At 41.9% G+C, this 20,344-nt stretch overlaps 1 protein-coding gene across 1 annotated transcript in view; it reads right to left on the bottom strand.

Moving 5' to 3' along the window:
• Positions 1-11,835: 11,835 nt before the first annotated feature.
• The window catches only part of LOC108926198 (uncharacterized), a 65,258-nt gene continuing 56,749 nt past the window's right edge, over positions 11,836-20,344 (bottom strand). The window contains exons 7-9 of the mRNA XM_018738771.1: positions 18,900-18,911; positions 17,061-17,063; positions 11,836-11,895 (exon numbers count right to left, since the gene is read on the bottom strand). Of these exons, the coding sequence (XP_018594287.1) occupies positions 11,875-11,895; positions 17,061-17,063; positions 18,900-18,911 (36 nt within the window). The 3' untranslated portion in view covers positions 11,836-11,874. The remainder of the gene's footprint in view (positions 11,896-17,060; positions 17,064-18,899; positions 18,912-20,344) is intronic.

Here is a 20,344-nt window from a genome sequence, read left to right as displayed (position 1 = left end):
GTGTCACCCCGTGGCCACTTAGTGAGCAGTAAACAAGGAGGAGTACGGCTTGCCTGGAGAGCGCAAATCATTGGTCAGGTGGGGAGGGCTTGTCCACGCCAAGGTGAGGGCACTGCCCCATATTGACAAGGGGGGTTTAGGTCGGGTTTCTGCGCACACTAGCAGTGCGAGGCGCATACTGAGGGAAAAATATTATAGTATTACAATTAACATTTTTAATTAGCTCATGTTCTCATCATGCAACAATGTTTCACAGGAAAGTTTAAGCGTGACACAGAGGATCACTTCAAGATGCAGCCTTCTGCTGTTCTGCGGAACCAGGTATTTTTATTCAGAACTTTTTCCCATTGTCAAACGAAAACTGAGTAGAGAAAGAGCCTCTTACCAAACAATGAATATTCAGTTAGCCTCAGCTTTGGCCGGACGACTCCACTGTTTTATGTATGAATGAAGCAATGTCAGTGAGCAGCACTGGATACTGCCACCTCTTTGAGTACCAAGAGCCTTCATCCCCTTTTCAGGGGAATGTAATGGGCCAAGCATGATTTGTGAGAATGTCAAAGAAAGACACATCCATATACATCTGCCTCCAAGTCAACTTCACATGTAGAGGATGGTGGATTTAGGGTAGGTAAACTTGTATTTTGTCTTCTAGAAACTTTGCAGCACTTGGTATACTGTTTGTGCCCCAGTAAGGATAAAGACTAAGAATGTGTTTGTTTCAGGAGCCATTATTCACTTTCAAAGGGTTAAACAGCCTATTTACTGGCCCGTCAACATTCCCTCACCCAGCTTTTAGAGAGGGAAAAAAGTCTGCTCTAGTTTTGTTTGGGACCAACATGTCTCCCTGGCCCGTTGTTGTTCGCATTGTGTAATATCCATGACAATCGTGTTGCGCTTCTTGGGGGCCTCTCCAATGTGCAGTCTGAGGGGCTATTTTCAGCCTGCAAAGCGCTTTATTTGTGTGAGTCTGAAAGAGTCATGTGAAGGGCTCTGAGCTCCAAATCCCCTTCACAGGGTCATTCCGCTTTCTAAAGGCTTTAAATGCAGAGGCAGCGATCAGTACGTCCCTCACGTTCTAATAGACTGACACCAGTGTTGGTGTGTAAAAGAGGAAAGCCTTAGAGAAACGACGTGAGGACTGGAGAGAAGGAGCTACAGAGCAGAGGCAAGGGATGAAAGGAGAATAAAAGACCAGGAGGAGTGAGTGACGCAGATTTACCCCAAATTGCAATGACGTGCTCTTGACTGGCAAGCTCACCCTTCCTTACCCTCTGTCTCACTCCAAACTCGCAGCACAAAGGGGGAGTCGTGGGAAGTGGTGGCCGACTACAGCATATCCATTTTCATGGGCCATATGGAAATTCTGTTTTGCGAACAGAGAATGTGTGTGATGACAGTGACCTTAATGACCGTGTGTGCTTGGTGAATGGTAAACACTGCAGAGCAGGGCGTCTCCCTGACCCGCAGCATATGCACATCCATTCTGGAGAGCGGCTTTCACAAACATGGCCCCCTTCCCCTGCCATCTTGCCACTCAGGCCCAAGGGACTTCCTATGATTTGTTAATGAATTGCTCTATTGACTCATTTCTTAGCGTGCTTTATTAGGGGTACGTGAACATTGTTGTTTTTTTTCCCCTCCCTGAGAACACTCTGAATTAGAGCTCGTATTTGGTGAGCAGCCGTTTAATCCTCAGACATGTCATCTGTTACTCCCTGCCTTTCTTCCTCTCTGCCTAATTTGAATTGACCTTCCAGAGCCCAGGGACGCAGAGAACAAACCTGGGTCCCGCACCCTGTTCCTTCCTTTCCCTCTGCTTCTCAGACAGGTTGCCTCCCATAATCCCTGTCTGCTGCCCCTTTTCCGCCTCTTACTGCAACTCCTCAAACCTCCAATTCCATTCCATCTACAAACACAACATATTTTAGTAAGAGATGCTACATTTTGTATGCACTGTATGTGTACATACAGTATGTGTGATTTTATAATTGGCATAACTATGTCTAGTTAAATTATATTTTTAAATGTCTACTGCATTTAACTTGCGCTTGGGTACCATTAATGATTGGGAACTGAGTGCTGGTTCTTTTCTTACTGGATTGCTTTTAGTTTTTTCCATGTCAGCTAAGCTACACGTGTACTTTTGCTCACTGAGAGCATTTCCTGCCAGTAAGACAGTATCCGGGTGGCTGGCTGAACTTCCTACCCATGTCAGCGGGGAGGCCTGCTGTGTGCCGTTGGCCTATTGTCCACCGCAAGGATGTGTTCTGGTTTCACTGTGGCACCGGCATGGTGAACGCACTGTGTGACGCAAGTCCCATTCCCTTGATCCAAACACATCCCTGGGTTTTCCCCTCGTGGGGGGGTAGATCGCTGTGGGTAGATAAATAACAGGGAAGACCTGGCACTCCCCACCCTAATCCCCAAAATATCTCTCTATAAATTTAGAGGCAAGCTGCTGGACATTATCCCAGATTGTACATGAACAGGCTGTTGTATACAGCCTTTTCTTAATGTCAAGACTTTTTTTTTTATAAACAGTCCATAGGGGGCAGATACATTGCTGTGACCTTGACGTTAGATTCCTTCACAGGGTTTTATTGGGGTGCAGTTGACCTCTGGTTCTCAGGGTCACATGCTGCCAAAGTCTATGTGATCCTGGCTTCAAAAATGACCTGACAAGCTGTAAATAATTCTCAGGTACCTACTGATTAAAACTCACACTAGCACTCTTAATATTAATGGCTATAACTCCCCCCCCCCCCCCCCCCTTGCATATGGGGGTTTTAGCATAACAATGAACTGTTATGAGGATGTGAAGAAATGCTATAAAAGCAATGACAGCTCAAGTAGTACTGTGTCAGCAATGGAGCTGCCTTGTTTAGGTAACTCTGTTCAAAATGAAGTGCATGTAGATTTTGGCATTGCGGTATTCTGACCTTGTTTATCTGGTTCTTTTTGATTATAATTAAGGAAAGTGAAAACAGGCAGCTGTTGACAACCACTGCAGATTTTATAAAAATGCATTTCTTCCCAAAAGTTCTAATTCAGTACTCCTTACTGTAAAAAAAAAAAAAAAAAAAGTAAACATTAAAGGATAGACTCCATAACTGGAAGATTGCTGGTTCGAGCCCCCTGTCCCTACTACGGCTACCCTTGAATAATGTGCTTATATGGAATCGCTACAATAAAAACACACAGTGATGTAAAGGGGTCAAATTTATACCAATTCTCACACTGGCTATTTAGTTCAAATTCTTGGAGGCTGGCTGCCCACTTATTTTGTCTAAGGTTTCCGTTTACCTGAACATGCTTCACTAAGAGCTGTCACTTACTGTAGGTATTGATGAGCATCTGAATAATATGGTGATGTCCATGAATAGCAGCAAGGTGGAGCGCTGTGTAGCCCTGTAAAGAAGAAAAATGCACAAAGCTTAATGATTTGAAATGTGATATTAAATATCCAAAATTATTTATTGAACTGTTACATGGTGTGGAACTGGAGGTTTGGAGATACCAATACAAAATTTAATGAATTTTAACAAGTTTTTTTTTCCAGTATCTGAAATTGAACTGGAGTGACAGTAAGGTTTGTCTTGTAGTAAATTACTCAAAAACACCACATTGTCCACGGCAACACCTGCTGTGGACGGTGCTACTAAGAATTTGTACTGGCCTGCATATCTACACTCTGACTTCTTTCACATGCCATCAGTGAATCTATATAAACAGGTTAAGGAAGAAAAATGGATGGAACATTGAGTCACCATGTCCTTTGGAGATTACTATTTTGTGTGCCATCCGGTGTCTTACAGTACCCTGTAGATATATAATTGCAGTGCCATTTTTTTCCCTTATGCACTCCGCATCAAAGTAGAAGGGGAGACATAACATAAAGGGTTTTTGTCACTACATCAGGTAACACCATCCCTGTGGTACTACTTCACAGTTCTTAAACATGCTTACAAAACAAGATGAAACCAAGTCTAAAGCAACAATGACAGGTAAGCTACTGTCCCCCCTGCAGAGGCACAACGGCAGCTGCCTTACAAAAAGCCACAGTGCAGCTTAAGGCAGGACAGGTGGCAGGAAGGCACCTCTCACCTCTGCTGCTCCACATAGTCTGAACCATCTCAAGAGCATGCAAGAGAGGCATGGGGCGTTCTGTCAAAGGTCAAATAAACTTTTGTGTGCTTACCTCTGCATTTAACTTTAAACCAGGAGCAAAAGAGCATACTTCTCAAACCCAGAGAGCAAAAGGCCAGTAAGAGCTAAATGAGATCATTATGTGGCCCCGTGGCCTGCAGCTGCACCCCATGTCTACAGTACCCTCCCAGAGCATCACTAAGTCACACATTAGTCTGATGTTAATTACAGTAGAATGGCGTGGACTGTTTAACTGAGTGGCAGGTAGTATTGGTGTTTTGGAAAGACTGGATATAGACACACACATTGTCAGAAGTTGCTTTGTCCCAAGTGGGACTCGAACCCCAGACCCACCAGAAAGCAGGCACAGGCCAAACCTGCTGCACCACTGCGCCCCATCAAGACTGGATATAGCTCAGTTATTTGTTAAATAAAATGACTGCATTGTATTGCTTTATAGAATAATAGATGGAATTAAAATATAGTATGCACTGAATGAAATTAATTCATTCGGTACATACAAATGGTAGTGTAACATGCTATTTCTCAAGCCATTAGATCATTTTTTGAAAAGTATGTTATTTACAATAAGTTGACAAAATCTTTTACTGTTTTTTCTGGGAAAGAAGTTAAATACCAATACACACACACACACCCGAAACTGCTTGTCCCATACGGGGTCACCGGGAGCCTAACCTGGCAACACAGGGTGTAAGGCTGGAGGGGGAGGGGACACACCCAGGATGGGACGCCAGTCCATCGCAAGGCACCCCAAGCAGGACTCGAACCCCAGACCCACCAGAGAGCAGGACCCCATCCAACCCACTGCGCCCCTCTGCTAAATATCAATACACATTTATGAAATATAAAGAACTTTTTTTAAACTTAGTGACAGCAAATCTTTTCAATTAACAGCTTCTTCTTTAGTACTGAACCTCTATTGACTTGCCTGTCATCAACATGATTTGATGGCACAAAGCATGTTACATATCGTTTCCCCTGCAGCATTGCTCTAGTTCACGGCTTGGACACACCACCACGTCTAACGCTACTCAGCGTGCCAAGGTCTTTGAGTAAAAACACTAGGTAGGTACGATTTACTCAAAAGGGTATGCAGGGTGAGGGTGGGGGGCACTGGGGCTTTGTTTGGACAGATGCATGGAGATATCTCCAAACTTCTCTCAGTGATCAAAGATCGCCTGATCTAAAACAGATTCATGGGCCATGTGTCATCGGCCTCGGCTGTGCCTGTCATCCATCATCGTCTCCGTGATGGTTGCCCCCTAAAAATGTTATGTTAGTTACTGCTGCTTTGCCCCAGCCAGGTGTCTTGCCTCCAGTAATCCAGGATCTCTCATCCCAGGCCAGACCAAAACAGCAGCCCTAATACTGCTTAATTTACAGAGTGGTTCTGCTCTGGGGTCTAGAGGCAGTGCAAACTAAAGAATTTTTACGTTGAGGGACTGTGTAAGTTGACAGTGACTGTGACGCACACACAAACACACCTGGGCTACCTGAATGTCAGTGTTTTGCTTATGCACCTGCAGGTTTCAGAATTTACTGGCAACTCCCCATTATTGATTTCAATTGTTAAATGACTCAACATTTAAAAAAACACTCAAGGGGTTTCGTTGGGACTGTAGGTTTGTCAGAGCCTTAACGCTATGTAGCATTGCCATTAATGAACTCACTCAATGAATGTATAAATCACAGGACAATGACAATGGAGGATAGGAATTTAGTCACAGTATTTACAATATTTCATTTTGCGATCATCACGTTTACCTTAATCGTCATTCTATGAAGGATGTGTTAACACTAATAACTATGGTTTTTCGACATGTTAGATTTCAGTTTTGCTTGTGAAAATTCGCCTTGTATAACTTTGGTCTTTAAACTGATGTTTCTTTTTAGCTGGAATGTATTGAACTTTAACAGAAACAGGCAATTTGAATATTTTTCTTCCTCTGAGCCTAAACCTCTATGGTTATGCGTGGTACTGTCATTTTCGTGTAATTCGTTGGAACACTTCCCTCTTTGAATCAATAACAAATACATTTGTTAAGTACAACCGGTGTGCAGATTATGTAGGAGTTGCAACCTCGTTGCAGGGAGATCCCATTCTGGCTGCTGTGACAGCTCCCCTTTAGCATATTCATGACAAATACAGACTCATTTCACAGGTGCATTAAAATGCCACTTACCCCCTTTATTGGAAGCCGTGTCACCAGCAGAGAATAGCCATGCATGGAAAAAAGGGGGGGTATGTACAAGAATAAGCATATATCAAAGATAGGGTCAAGAACCTAATTTCACAGTGACATTGGAGTAATTTGGCTTTGGAAATGTTTGTCAATTCTCAGCTCATTTCAAAAAGCCAAGCATCAAAAGGCTGCCATCAATGCAAGATGACCAGCCTGAATTCCAGTATTTATAGCATACTTGGCCTGTCACAATGAAATAAGTGTCATACTTACATGCTGTGAAGAGTTGGTCCAAAAGGTACCGGCACCGAGGTAGGCGGAAGATAAGAGAAGTAATTAGTACATTAATCTTTTTTATGATATCATTTTTCAGACATATATGATCATAATGTAAATTAGAAATAAGGAGGGTTCATAGAAAATAGAATTAATTTTGCACAGGTCAATCGCCCCACAATAACTGCATTACAAGCAAGGTGTAATTTATGGGAATGTTTGCCCCCCGCCCCCCCAGGCACTCGACAGATTGCCCTGCTCTGTTCCATCAGATGAAAGTGGGCTTAGAAGATAAGACACCCCCATCAAATGAAAGGAGGAAAGAAAGAGAGAAAACCACCTCCAGTGAATCCCACATGGGCTGCTCCAGCTCCTAATGGCATTCTATGGATTATTGATTTTTGATTTAGTTTCTGCTCTGCAGAGGCCCATTTTAACAGCGCCATTACCTCTGTAACGATTAGAGACAAAAAGTTAATTATGTAATTATAAAGCCAATAACAGACTTGTCTGGTTTACTTTGCTTTAGTCAGTTTAAACATTATCTCTCGCGTGCACATCATAACGGGCAGAATGTGAGGAGGAGAGATTAACGCCTCGAAAGCAGATGCAAAATTTAATTCGACAGGCCATGGCTGTCTGGGAAACCATTAAGTAATCTCAACATTCTGCCTCTATTAAATTCATGGCTGCCACTTCACACACAAAAGGCGGGGGAGGAAAAACGGCGCCGTGGAGCTTTCCCATTTTATAGACTCCAATGGCTGTCGCAGTCTGGGGCCCAAAGGAGCCCAGTGCTTTAAAATGTCACAGAATGAAAAGTTTGGAGTGTGTGAAACTTTTGTTGTTCTTTATTTTCACGGGGGGAGGGGGGCAACGTGTAGATGAATGGGTCTGTTTGACAACATAAAGGTAATATTTTCACCTATTGCAAATCTGAGTGAATGTCTTAGTGAGTGTCGCTGCATGTGTTTAGAATGAATTGATGTGTGTAGCAGCAAATCGAGAAGAGGGCTAATTATTTATGACTGGGAACGAAGGGGATAAAAAGGACTCTGCAATTACATTTATTTAATGTTATGGGATAAAGATGGTCCAATTTTTCCCTTGAGGCAGAGAGGTCAACACAGCAGTTTCTTTACATAAGCAAGCAGTTAAGGCCTGGACAGGGCCTCAGCTTGATTAATTAGCTCATTTATTAGCATAGTTAAGTCGTTTAGAATAAGAGGGGCTGAACAGGGAGCGTCTGTGACCTTGGGACCCTTTAAGCACTAAACTCCAGTCACCTTAACATGACAAGATTTTGCCAAGATATTGGTATACAATTTTTGTTCCCATTAAATCAACTAAAAAAAAAAAAGTCTAACCGATATTGCTGTAGGTCTGGCTTTGCACCAAGTTGCTAAAATGCCTAATGAAATAAAACATGCTGAGGTGTCTGTGTGCTAGACTGAATTTAAGCGTGAATAGCTGCACAAGGAATAAAAATGGCCTTGAATCTGAGCAAAGGATTCAGTCAAAGCTACTGTATGAGAATGCATATAGTAAACACTCAACTTGAGCACAGGCATGAGGACTGATCAAGATGGAACTTCTCAGGACAGTGTGTGAATGAGGAAGAGTAGGCTTTCGCTACGGGGCCCAAGTAGAAGCGTAAACTCCAGAGTCAGAACCCACAATGCCCGTCATCACTCACCGATTTTGCATTGACGTCCACGCCAGCCTGGGCCATCATCTCTGCCATATCCAGGCGGCCCTGCTTCACTGCCCAGTGGAGTGCTGTCTGTGAACCCAAGCACACGGTCAGTCACGGAACAGCCAGGGACCTGACCCATCAATGTACTTTCATCTGGGCTCTGTGCCCCCAGGCCTAGATAGCACTGACTGCTTCACAGTGCTTTAAACGCACCAGGAGGTCCTGCTGGCCAAAACACTTTCTCTTCACTGTGCTGATGAAGGTGATCTTGAACATGCCTATTTTTACTATCAGTAATTTCATTAATGTAGTAAGAAATGTTTCAGTTCAAGGCATACACCTAAATAGCTGATATATATTAGCCCCTTTGAAAGCAAAGAAATTGTTCAATTATGAACATTTTTACACAAAAGCGTAACCGCACATCTGTACATTCATGCTCCTTCACAAAGTTTAGTGGGAATGCTCTTACTTGCTCAGAAGGCAGAGTCACATGCACCCTCCACCACTGAACTTCCATGAACAGTTGCTCTTAATGCACAATTACTCAGAAATGGGTATGTGATCACATTGACATGTCATGAACTAATTGCACTACAAGTAAACATGTTTGTTAAAAAAAAAAAAAAAAAAAAAAAGCAAATGGGTATGTGCCATGATTGATGACCTCCCAGCAATATGATCTGATAAGATTATATCTCTCTGTCTCTGTCTCTCGCAAGCATGCATCTCCCAGCCTCAGAAAACACCCTCACACACGGCTTGCAACTTGGACACTACTTGTATAGCAGGGAACAGAACCTTTGGTCAAACCTGGAACAGAAACCCCGACCAAGAATCTGTCAAAAAGGATGGGAAATTGAGTACAATGGATTATTAGCATTTTTTTAAACAGAAGAAAAACAAAGTACAAGGCATGTGACAACTTCAATTATGTGGCGGTTTCGGGAGCAGGGAAACGGCTCCTAATGGAGTGGTTCTTTGGAGGGGACGATGGCCCACAGTGTCAGGAGGCCTGAAGAAATGGCAGGTGACGGGTAGAACCGCCTCCACCCCCACCCACCACCCCCTTTTTTTATTCTGATGTCACATAAAGCTGTAGGATTGTCACCAGCAAAGACTAATTACCAAAAGAGGAATTTCGTGGAGGGGTACAGCCTCTGGTACCTTAAACAGCCCAGCATCGTCATTGTGGTGAACTTCAGACATGAGAAACAGTGCTGCCAATGATGAGAATCAAGTTTTTGTCCTTTTAAAGAGTTGGACACTGGAGGTAACCTCTTAGATTGGGCACTAGAAAATAAAGAGAATATCACTTCATATCCAGTACACACGGACTTCGATAGTATATCAGCTTAAAGAAGATAAGTGTATATTTTACATTGTTTACTCAAAGGTGTAATGACAATCATCAGTGGAAAAACATCCTTTTATGAATTCTAAGCAAAGAATCTGGCTATTACCCAACAATGAAATTAAAAAAAAATATATAGTGTGTGTGTGTATATATGTTTAAAATATTACAATGCATGCCTGTAAACTGTGTCATCACTGCCTGTGGTGTATGCTTCATAGGAGAAAATGTAAGACATTTAGCGTTTTGCTATGGAGCTGCTATACTTAATACGTTTAATCTAAAAAGGTATGAGCAACGCTTCATAAAAGCATATATTAAACTGCATGTGTTATTAAATGAATATTAGCTGTAATAGTTTAGGCAGCATTTATTACGTACGTGGCGCAGGTTCATCACAATTTAGCAGTCCGTCCCACTGTACTCTATTCTTCCACAGAGTAGAACCACTGAAGCTCTAGTGTGAATACATGTGCAGTACAGCGTGACTCTCACAGCCAGGCCCTGTGACGGACCAGTGTGAGCTCTTAAAGCTTAATATTCTCACATCACACAATATAGCAGTCCAACCCTTTGTTTACAATGACATTTCAAAGGCCCTTTGACAAAACCCCTAAAAAGATTATAAAATTCATGGAATAATAAATAATACCTTTCAACTGGGTATTATGTGTGCAAATAAAAAGCTGGATTTATAAATTAAAGCTTTGTGCCTAATTGCCAACTCCTGGGGAGGGAAACAAAGTGTTCAATGTGAGCTTTGTGGTCAAACTTTGTATTAAATCTTCTGACACACAAGCTGCATTATTGTGCTACAGTTGTAAGGAAACACAAGCAAACAAATGATGCCAGAGACTGTAAAGGAGGGATGTTTAACCATGAAAGCTTTTGACAATGACAAATGATCATCTTATGGTTGCAGGCTTATACAGCATATAAAAAGCATATTGAGCTTATGCTCTCACATCACTGTGTTTAACAAGCACTTCAGGTGAATGCCAGCACAAAAGATCCATTCGTAGTCTCCACGCAACAAGGATTTTGTATTACACCTTCAATGTGTACTTAAGGAGTGCAATCATAGCAAAAAATCAGGACAAAGGGAACACATAACATCCTCATAACTGGAGAAAGCCAATAAGTCAAGTAATTTTCTTTCTTAAATAATAGCTATGAACAGAAATAAGCTGAACATGAGTCACCTCTTTCACGTCAAAATCGCACAGTGTGCATCATAGGAAACTCAGAGGGGTCCTCTGCCCTCAGGAAATCAAAAGCCAGTGTTTCAAGAGTCAACACACACACACACACACACACACACACACAATTCAAGAAGGCTAAAACATTACACATGCTCAGAAATAGGTAGGTAATATATCTGTATAGATGCATGGACACATATTCTGAAGACTTATAAGACAGAAGATGACAACCAAGAGGAGAAGTATATGGCTGATATTGAGGGACAGCTACATGCCTAACTGTTCCTGCTGCATGCAGGGCATGAACTTGGACAGGCCAAGTCTTTCCCGGTGAATGGCACTTTCTCTCAGCACACTGTCACAATGGCCAGGATTATTTCCTCTTGTCCAAGGTTTCAGATTCAACAACCAAGCCATGCGAGTTAGCAGTAGAGGAGTATGATAACAGGATCATGTTCAGCTGGAAAAACAAGTGTCCTAACTTTTCTCATGTCACTTTCCCCTTCTGGCCCCTTTGCTGCCAGAGAAAGGGCCTGTATAGATGGATGTAAGGCGCATTTAAAAAGGCACCCCTTTGAACTGAATTCACGGGCTATTTGCATAAGCAGATTTGAGCAAGGAGAATGGATGGGTATTGCATCTGGTCATTAATATGCCAGCTAATTCAACAAATTGTAAGCCTATTGATGCTTCACTAAAGACTCAAATTCAAGGACAGTTATCCCATTGCTATTGTTTAGGTCTGAACCAGTCTGAACAGTTGTTACAAATTACATACTTCATTGATTTCAAATCTGCTATAAACCCCACAGTAGGAAGAGAAGGGGGACAGACTGGATAAAGTTGAAACTATCCTGTGGATAGATATTGATAATTATATATAGATCATTTAAAATAATTTGTAATTAATTGTGACTAAAATGATTGCACTGAAGTTTTTGAAATCTATACAAAACAGCAGTATAATCAAAAATATCATTAATTGTCTGTGCATTAAAAATGGATACTTACAAACTTTTTCCACAGCAGCATGCAATTGGGAAAAAAGAGAAAAGGGGGAAAAACTAAGTTCTCATGGTAATTGCCCATTATCATGTCAGAAAAGTGTGGCTATTTTTCTAATTATAATGCATTTTTTGCCAACAAAAGAAGCTAACAATATGTTTTCAAATATAACAAAAAAAAAAAAGCCTCCAGTAAAATGCTTTTCATACAGTCAATGGCTATTAATTATGTCATTTCTCTCTCCTGTTCATACTTTTAAAAGGTACGTGAGGATACTACTTTTGTAAGTATTTCAAACTGCAAACCAGTAAATGGGATCATGGCAGCGCGAAGCGGGGTGGGCCACTGTGAGGAGGGGTTAAAGATTCCTAGTGAGTTGTAATGACATTTAGTGCTTCTCCTGCGAGCGTGTGAAGTGGCCATGAGCGAGCCGTGTCACAGGCCTGCCCTGCTCTTCCTTTGTCCGGCAGCCCAGTTCCCGAACAGCCATTGTGAGCTGCTCCATCAAGCTGTTTGTGTGAGGCCACCATATATTCTCTCCCTCTCAATCTAGAGCCCGGCGAGGGAACACATCAAAGCAGGAGGAGCTGCGCTTTGTGGGGTTCGGTCCCTGACTCTCAACATGTGCTTTTGTGAGTCTGAATATCGGCACCTTTTAACCTATTCTGTTAAGATTAGGCATCCGCCTCTATTGAGCATTAGGGAAACTATAGTAACCAATAATCTGCTTGTTGTTGAATAGAAACTATGTATCTTGTCACACAAGAGCTGTCGGAACATCACGGTCCCAGACAAGTTGCTTTGCTGGATCTTGGCTGGGTTGACAGAGCTCCAGGCTTTTGAGCCAGGCCCCTCCTCGCTCCAACACACAGTACCCTTAATGACTAATTATATGCACAAATACAACGTTGTTTCATTATGTCACTGCACAGTCGACTGACAATACGAGAAAGTGCCGGAAAATAATTACCAACTAGCAAAGAGATGTGGTTAGTTGTTTACATGGTCACAAATGGCACGCCAGAAATTTCAGAGAGGAGGAGGAAAAGTTTCTGATTTATTAATTTATTTTGTTGGACTGACTGCCGAGATGGTGGCAGCGGGATGCTGCCAAGTTGCTTAACAGGTCTGGTTTCATTAAGAGGTGCAAACAGAAGTCTGTGAAGCCCGGTCGGTTAGTCAGCCAGTGAGACGCTGGCTTCTCCCTGAGCCTAGCAGGGACTAAAGGCTCCAGGCACGGCAGAGTTATTAAAACCGAGCTCCTGGAACAACTGTCATTTGCCGTATTCTCAGCAACTGCTGCTCAAAACCCCACTGTGGAGAATCCTCCCAGATTCCTCTCATTATTGCACATTCATTATTTTAAATATGCAGTCTTAAAATAATGAAGCTCTGAATTGCACTTACCTCAATCATAATGTTTATTCACCATGCAAAAAGCACATATACTTGCTATAAATAATCCTTCAGCATGAACACTGTACATTTTGATTTTAATGAGCAGCTACAACTCATGACTGCTATCTGAGAGACTGCTATATTTGCAATTCATTTCAGTTTTTCTTGGAGACCATCTATTGAGGCTATCTACTTGTTTTGTCATACGGTCAGTTATAGCATAATTATTGCAAAAAGGAAATGAGCCTTTTGCCACTATAACGAGGGTTTAAGAGTGCTTTCTGGTGAAACACGCACATATACATATATAGTTGCAGCAAAGTTATCAAGCTAAGAAAAAACAAGTGCATTATGCAGTTATAGCTCCAAGTCCCTCGGTACATAGCTGATGTTTTCTAGTATAAAACCTGAAGAAAAAAATTCAGTGTCACTATTCTATAAGTAACATAAGGTGTCATTGACATCTCCAGCGTACATTAAGGTGAAATTCCCCATAAAATGCTTATTAATCAGAATGCAGACGGTATTTAATTTTCTGTGAGCAATACAGGAAAGCAGCCGCCTGGCAGAACGAACAAACGGAAGCACTCGGAGGTATTTGCCATGATACATGGACTCCTTTAATGGTGACCCTGCTCAAATTGGCAACTGCCAACCGTCTGCTTCTGTCAGCCTGGCATATTTGGCCGTTTAGTGGGTACTTGTGAAGATCAAATGGGTTAAGATTGCCCTCCTTAAACAGCAGGGAAAAGGACATCAAAAAGGTGTAAATTTCATTTCCCCAGTTTTGATTAAGTCAAGCATGAAAAGAAATGTAATACTCTCAAGTGGCAAGGGTTTACACCATTGATGTTGTTACTTCTGCTTCAGGAGGCACAGTCAGCCGACAGGGAGCTGAACAAACTAGCTGAGAGTTTTAAGGGACTCCAGATGGAGGGCTTTGCTGTGTATGAAAGGACAGCTTAACGCTCGCCTCTTCAATCCCACTCAATACTGACTGTGTGAAATCCTGGCCTTGGCTACACCCACCCTTTCAAAACTGGTGGCTACCACCATATGGGCTTGTTTAAAAACTCCCATAGGCTGAAACAAAGACATGAATAACACAATTTTTATACCGCGCATTATTTAAATTAGCAATCCGCTTCCCCTAAATTGTCTGGAGGTTTGGTCTCCATAAGTCTGCATTACTTCTTACTGGTGCGCCGCCTACCAGCTGACCTCTATTCTCAGTTATGGAGATGTATATTTCCAAAGAAAGCATGGCATGGTTCTGTATAAAAATCTACTTTGGGATCATGGGAATAAAGTTATTTTTAGGTGACAAAAACAACTGACCTTAATTTTGCAAGGGGTACAAATTCTCCATAGATAAATATTAATTTTATAAATTGTAAAAAGGAAAAACCCTCTTTATGATAAAAATTCTCAGGACTTTCTGTACAAGTTTTCTTTCATGAGGACCAATCCAGCTCCTTAAGTGTATGTTCTTACCACTATACAGTGGGCAACAGGATAGAGTGGCTTTTGTAAAGGCTTAATAGAATCTTGAACGGTTCCAACAATCCACTCCCATTGAGTTGCATTAAGTAGATATTATAGTGGGACAATAACCCAAATAGCTCAACATCGACCTCATTAGCCATGCAAGCAGGCCCTGAACCATTTTATGGTGGAGTCTATTGTCAAGACTCACCCCAGGTGAGCATTAAATTGCAAATGACACTGTGAAAGGCAGAGAGGCGAAAGAGGAAAAAAGAGCAGCTCGAGAGAAAATTGTCTGAGGACACAAAATGAAAGACAGCAAAGGAACTGCTCTGACCGTAAAAAATCTAATACATCACGGCTTTAGGGGACCAAATTCCACACTTCTCCCCGTGTTTTACTTGTAAGTAGTGTTGAACACAGCCATGCAGGGAGTACTCTTGGCCTAATGACAGACTGGAGCAATTACTTGGAATGGTCAACCGCTGCTCTCTCACACTATCACATGGGGAAAATTAATTGACAAAAAAAATGAAGCAAGAGAAAAACTGCCTTCTGAAGTTCCCATGTAAAAACTTTCAAGTGGATCCATCTCTTAACCGATAAATAGACACATCCCCACCCTACATTTTCAACCTAATGGCACCTCAGATCAACATGTTAATAAAACGATCTCCCAAGAAATGTTTGTAACGCCAGACCTTCTCGTGAGTGACATGTAGATGCCTGGAGACTGGAAATGTATTCCCGGACAGTGGCCCTTCCTGTCACCTTAGCACATGAGTAATTGTGCCTTTGCATATTCCTTGTCATAAACGGCAGAAGTGAAGGGACCCCAAGGACTGCACTGGCAGGATGACTAGCTTGTGAGCAAAGTGGAGTAAATTAAAATGAGAACTAGGAAGAGCACAAGTGGGAGTGTCAACAAGGGCTACTGTACCCACACCATGTGGACTTTCCACTCTCAGCAGAAATGTTGGGACCACCTAATACAAACAGCTAATCACTGCAGTCTTGTGTTTACAATTCCACCCTCTCACATTTTCAAAGAGCCAGTTTCAGTTGTTCAGTACAAAACAATTCATCCTTCTCAGCATTATATGCATGTTCATACTCCCACAGTGTGAAATCCTCTCTTTCAACAAACAATAACCAAAACAAAAACTACAACTAAAGAAAAGAAACACTTCATGAAAGCAGAAACCATACTTAATCCTTTTACTCCATGTCATGCAGGAATAATCTATAAATATAATCTTGCATGCATCAAGAGAACCGTGGTATATATCTTTTCCCTAAGGCAAAGTGGAGGTGTGTGTTTTAAAAATAATAATCATCACACAATTAGTGTAATTACAGACAAATACTGTTTGGCCTGCTCTTTCACACTGAAAGCAGAGAGCTGCAAGTTCCAGATACAGCAATTAGCACAGATTTTCTGTACGATCAGAGCAACTATTACTGAAAGCCACTTCAGTCTCTGCTCTCCCATAGATAAATAACCCTGGGCATACAGATAAAGTACCAAAATGACTGTGACTGAGCTTAAAAGACAATGTGTGACAATTTGAAATACACTGAGCTGAGGATGGGGAAGAGGATTCTTTAAGAATCTAGATGCCTTCACACTCACATAAAATGTATCCTTACACTATTTTGCTACCATGCCATTTCACAGTTGGAAATTGTGACTGTAAACTCTCAGAAAAAGGCATCACCAATATGAATACTTACAGCGTTTTGTATTAGTGTAACACTGACATACTGAGTAAATTTTTTTTTTTGTCTTTGTGAAGAACCTATTACCACAATCTATAATAAGGGATTCTTATGGGGGAAAATTACTGCTAATGAGGAACAGCTTTAATTCCTTGATGTATACCCATCTTATCTGCCCACATCATACTGGAGAATTACATTAGAGTACCTCAGTAAAGAGCAAGTGTCCCTATACATCAGTGGAACAGTGATAGCCAAGACTCCATGCTGTGAGCAGCACCAAAGATGCATGCTCTGTTCTCCCTGTACACACTGCTTGTCCAACACACTCTTTTACTCCTGGTACCTCTGTATAGGGACACTGGCTCATACAGTATATCATCTTCAGGCTCCTGGGTCTATTATAAGTGACACCAGTGGCTTCAGTTAAAGCCCCCGGTTACCGCAAGTGCAAAGAGTGCTCTCCCATGACCTGGCTGACACACACTAAGCTCGAGAAGAATGCAGAGTGAGGATGAGACTAGGGATGTGTTGACCGATAAGGTGATGGTCATCAGCACAAGCAGACTTACCCCCTTTGGCCCGCAGCACAGGATAGAATGGCCACCAGTGGCAGTGCAGTTCATCAGGCAAAGAAACACCAAAATTGACGGAGATGGGAGTGTAAGAGGTGAGAATAAGGTGGTTTCAGTGAAGAAAACAGTTGTTAAATATATTACTTACAAACACAAGATATTTCTGGTAATATAATCTTTATCCAATCATTTGTACACTAACAATACTGACACAGCTACAACTTTTTTTTCCCCCTCCAAATGCTGATCTCAAAGTCACACAGTGGAGAGGCAAGCTTGGGCAACCATGATGTATTAAAGTACTTGCAAATTCACTTACCAGAAATCATATACAAAAACTGCTCTGACACTAAATAACTGTTAATACATACAGCAAATCTCTTTAGCACACACTGTCAGTTTAACCTGGTAACCATGGAATAAGGGCAGGTATAATTATAGTGAGTAAACTATAGGCTACGGTTGACATTTTTCAGGGTCTAAATACTAGGAAAAACGTTATTTTGCCCAAAACATTGGTGCTGAAGGAGCACAAGTGAAAGAGCAGAGGTTTTCCTAATGAAAGTTAAGTCATATAACCAAAACAGAAAAGCTGTTGAATATGAAACATTAGTAACCATTTGGGAAGTCGGGGATGTTTATGTTGTAGGCTGTGTTTTGGAAACATTGTCATTCACTGTCCAGCAATGCACAGCAGAATGAAGACACAAGACAGCACATTGACCCAATCAGAGAAGTACAGTGCAAAAGTTTATGTTCCCAAGATACAAGGAGTAGTGATACTGGAAGACTACTAGGATGAAAGGCTGGCTTAAGATGGGAGCATAGATTTACATCCACAGAAGGGATTAAAGCCACCTACTTCCAGCTTAGGGAGGACTTTTTGAAGTTTGGGATGGGAGAGGAGCGATCCCTTTTCCAGGGTGCCGTTTGATTCTGGTGGGAGGCTGTCTTTAATCCCCTCTGCCGTTCTCACCTTCTGCCTGATCCACTGCAGCCTCTTATCCGATCGGCTGGGATCATTATCCACCCTGGCTGAGGGGGGTTCCCCCTCATTAATTTCTTTAAGAAGATTACAGTGTGCTTGTTTGTTGTTGTTTAAGCATCTGATTTCCCTAAGCCCTTTGTTTTTTCAACTGGTTCACACTTTAATGCTCTTGATTGAATTTCAGTGACAAGGGATCAACCTGGCCCAACCCAACAGCAGGCCTTCAGGAAAAGAAAGGGACTGGGAGGTAAATTCTAGATAAGGTGGGATAAGATAAGACAATGGAGCATGCCACAGGAGTGCTATGAGGAAAACGTTTCAGCACAGATTCGGCACTGGTCTTTGTTGTTTCATCAGTGTGAGTAACGAGGGCCACCAACTCATCTTGGACTGAAGAAAGAACCCTGGTAGTTGTGGAATTCAGTCTAAATTGCGTTTTTCTCTCTGTTGCATATTTTCATTCTTGAAATCCACATCAAAACTAACACGACTTTGACAGACTAATTGAGTATTAATGTAATTGTTCATATTGACTGTTGAATTATTTCACTTGACTCATTTTTAACATATTTCATAAAAAAGGGGAATAATAGAACTTGACCATCAAAAAAAATCTTTGATTTAGCCATCTATCACTAACTACAGACAGGTGTCACAGGAAATAGGAACTGCACAACACAAAAACCAGCACAGATACTGGACCTCTAGGGCAAGGGAAGATGATTAGTAATCTACAGCATCACAGTCACAGAAACAACATTAGAAATGAATAAAAACCATAGCATCATGCCAGATAAATAAGAACCATAGCATTTAGGTTAACTGAAATTTGTTGATGCTGTACTTACAGTGATGAAGTCCTATGAGCAAATGGCAGGAGAAAAAGAGTGCATGAGGACAAAAGTAGCCAAAGATGGCCACTGAGGAGCTAACAAGTACAGCACAGCACATGAGCCAAACTAACAATTCTACTCCCTTTCACAGGCTGAAGTCAGGAACATGATTTCTTAAACAGATCTGTGAAGTGTAAGCAGTCACCAGCAAGCAAACATTACATTACCAACATTAATGGACTATACCTTACGGTGCCACATTCCTAGAGTCAGATTCCATTGCCAGGGTCCAGTCCATCTTGGTCCACGACACTCATACCTGCCCTTGGCTGGCCTTGCACACACCTACCCTTCACCTCACAGGTGTTGAGCCCACAGCAGAGCTTCACTTCACCATTACGATGTTCTGTTATGGGTTATGTGGGTCAGCTGGCCATCAGGCACTCACTGAAAAATACTAATCCCAGGCCTGGCCCCAGGGGTGAGTGCCTGTAACGCTGACCTGGGCAGGGTACACTTCATTTTGTGTGTACTTATGGTGGTCTGCAAAAGGAGCCAGCTGAGGTGGTTCGGGCATGTTGATGAATGCCCCCTGGCTGACTCCCACAGGAGTTATTTTAGGCACATCCCATTGGGAAGAGACCTGGGGGCAGACCCAGGATGTGTTGGAGAGATGATATCTCTTTTGTGGCCTGGGAACACCTGGAGATGCACCAAAAGGGGCTGCAGACCATTGTTGGAAACAGGAAGATTTGAGCCTATCTGCTCAGTCTGCTTCTACAATGACCCTCACTAAGACAAGTGGATGGAAATTGAGTTAAACTGAACCTTCTGTTGCTGATAGGAAGCTTCTCCAACTAGCCTTGCAAGGGACAGAGAGAAGCCACTTGTTTCCCATGTGTTTTGGAAATGCAAAAAGTAAGCATTATTGCATCCACTGAGTAGCTCAAAGGCTGCAGAACACACACTGATGACCACATGGCAATGGTTCCTTCAAAGCTAGTACATCCACCAGTGTAGCACTGATCGCTACGGTTGACTGTTGATGAACCCATGACAGATCTCTGATATTGTTGCACGTCTAGACCAACTACATATCCACAGCAGTGATCCACAGTAACATTCCAACCCTCCTCAGGCCCTTTCAAGAGTGAGACTGCACAGCATTAATTTTGCAAAAAGTATGTATAAAAATAAGATGCAATTATACACAAATGGTCCAGTTAAACTTCAAAGAAAGTAGAAATAAAAGTCCTTTAACAATTAATATTAGAAACTTTTTGCTAATACTAATCAAAACTAAAACCAAGTGATTTCATAGCTACATAAACCCAATTAAGTACATGCAAATGTGGTCCTGTAAAATATTTACATAATCTAACAAACAATAATCCTGAATCGGGTCTACCATTTGCAAAAATCACCATTTCACCAAAACACACTCCTCACCATTTACCTTC

This window comes from Scleropages formosus, chromosome 7 (assembly GCF_900964775.1).
Source record: "Scleropages formosus chromosome 7, fSclFor1.1, whole genome shotgun sequence".
In the NCBI taxonomy this organism is placed as follows: Eukaryota; Metazoa; Chordata; class Actinopteri; order Osteoglossiformes; family Osteoglossidae; genus Scleropages; species Scleropages formosus.
This window is presented reverse-complemented; position numbering and strand designations above follow the sequence as displayed.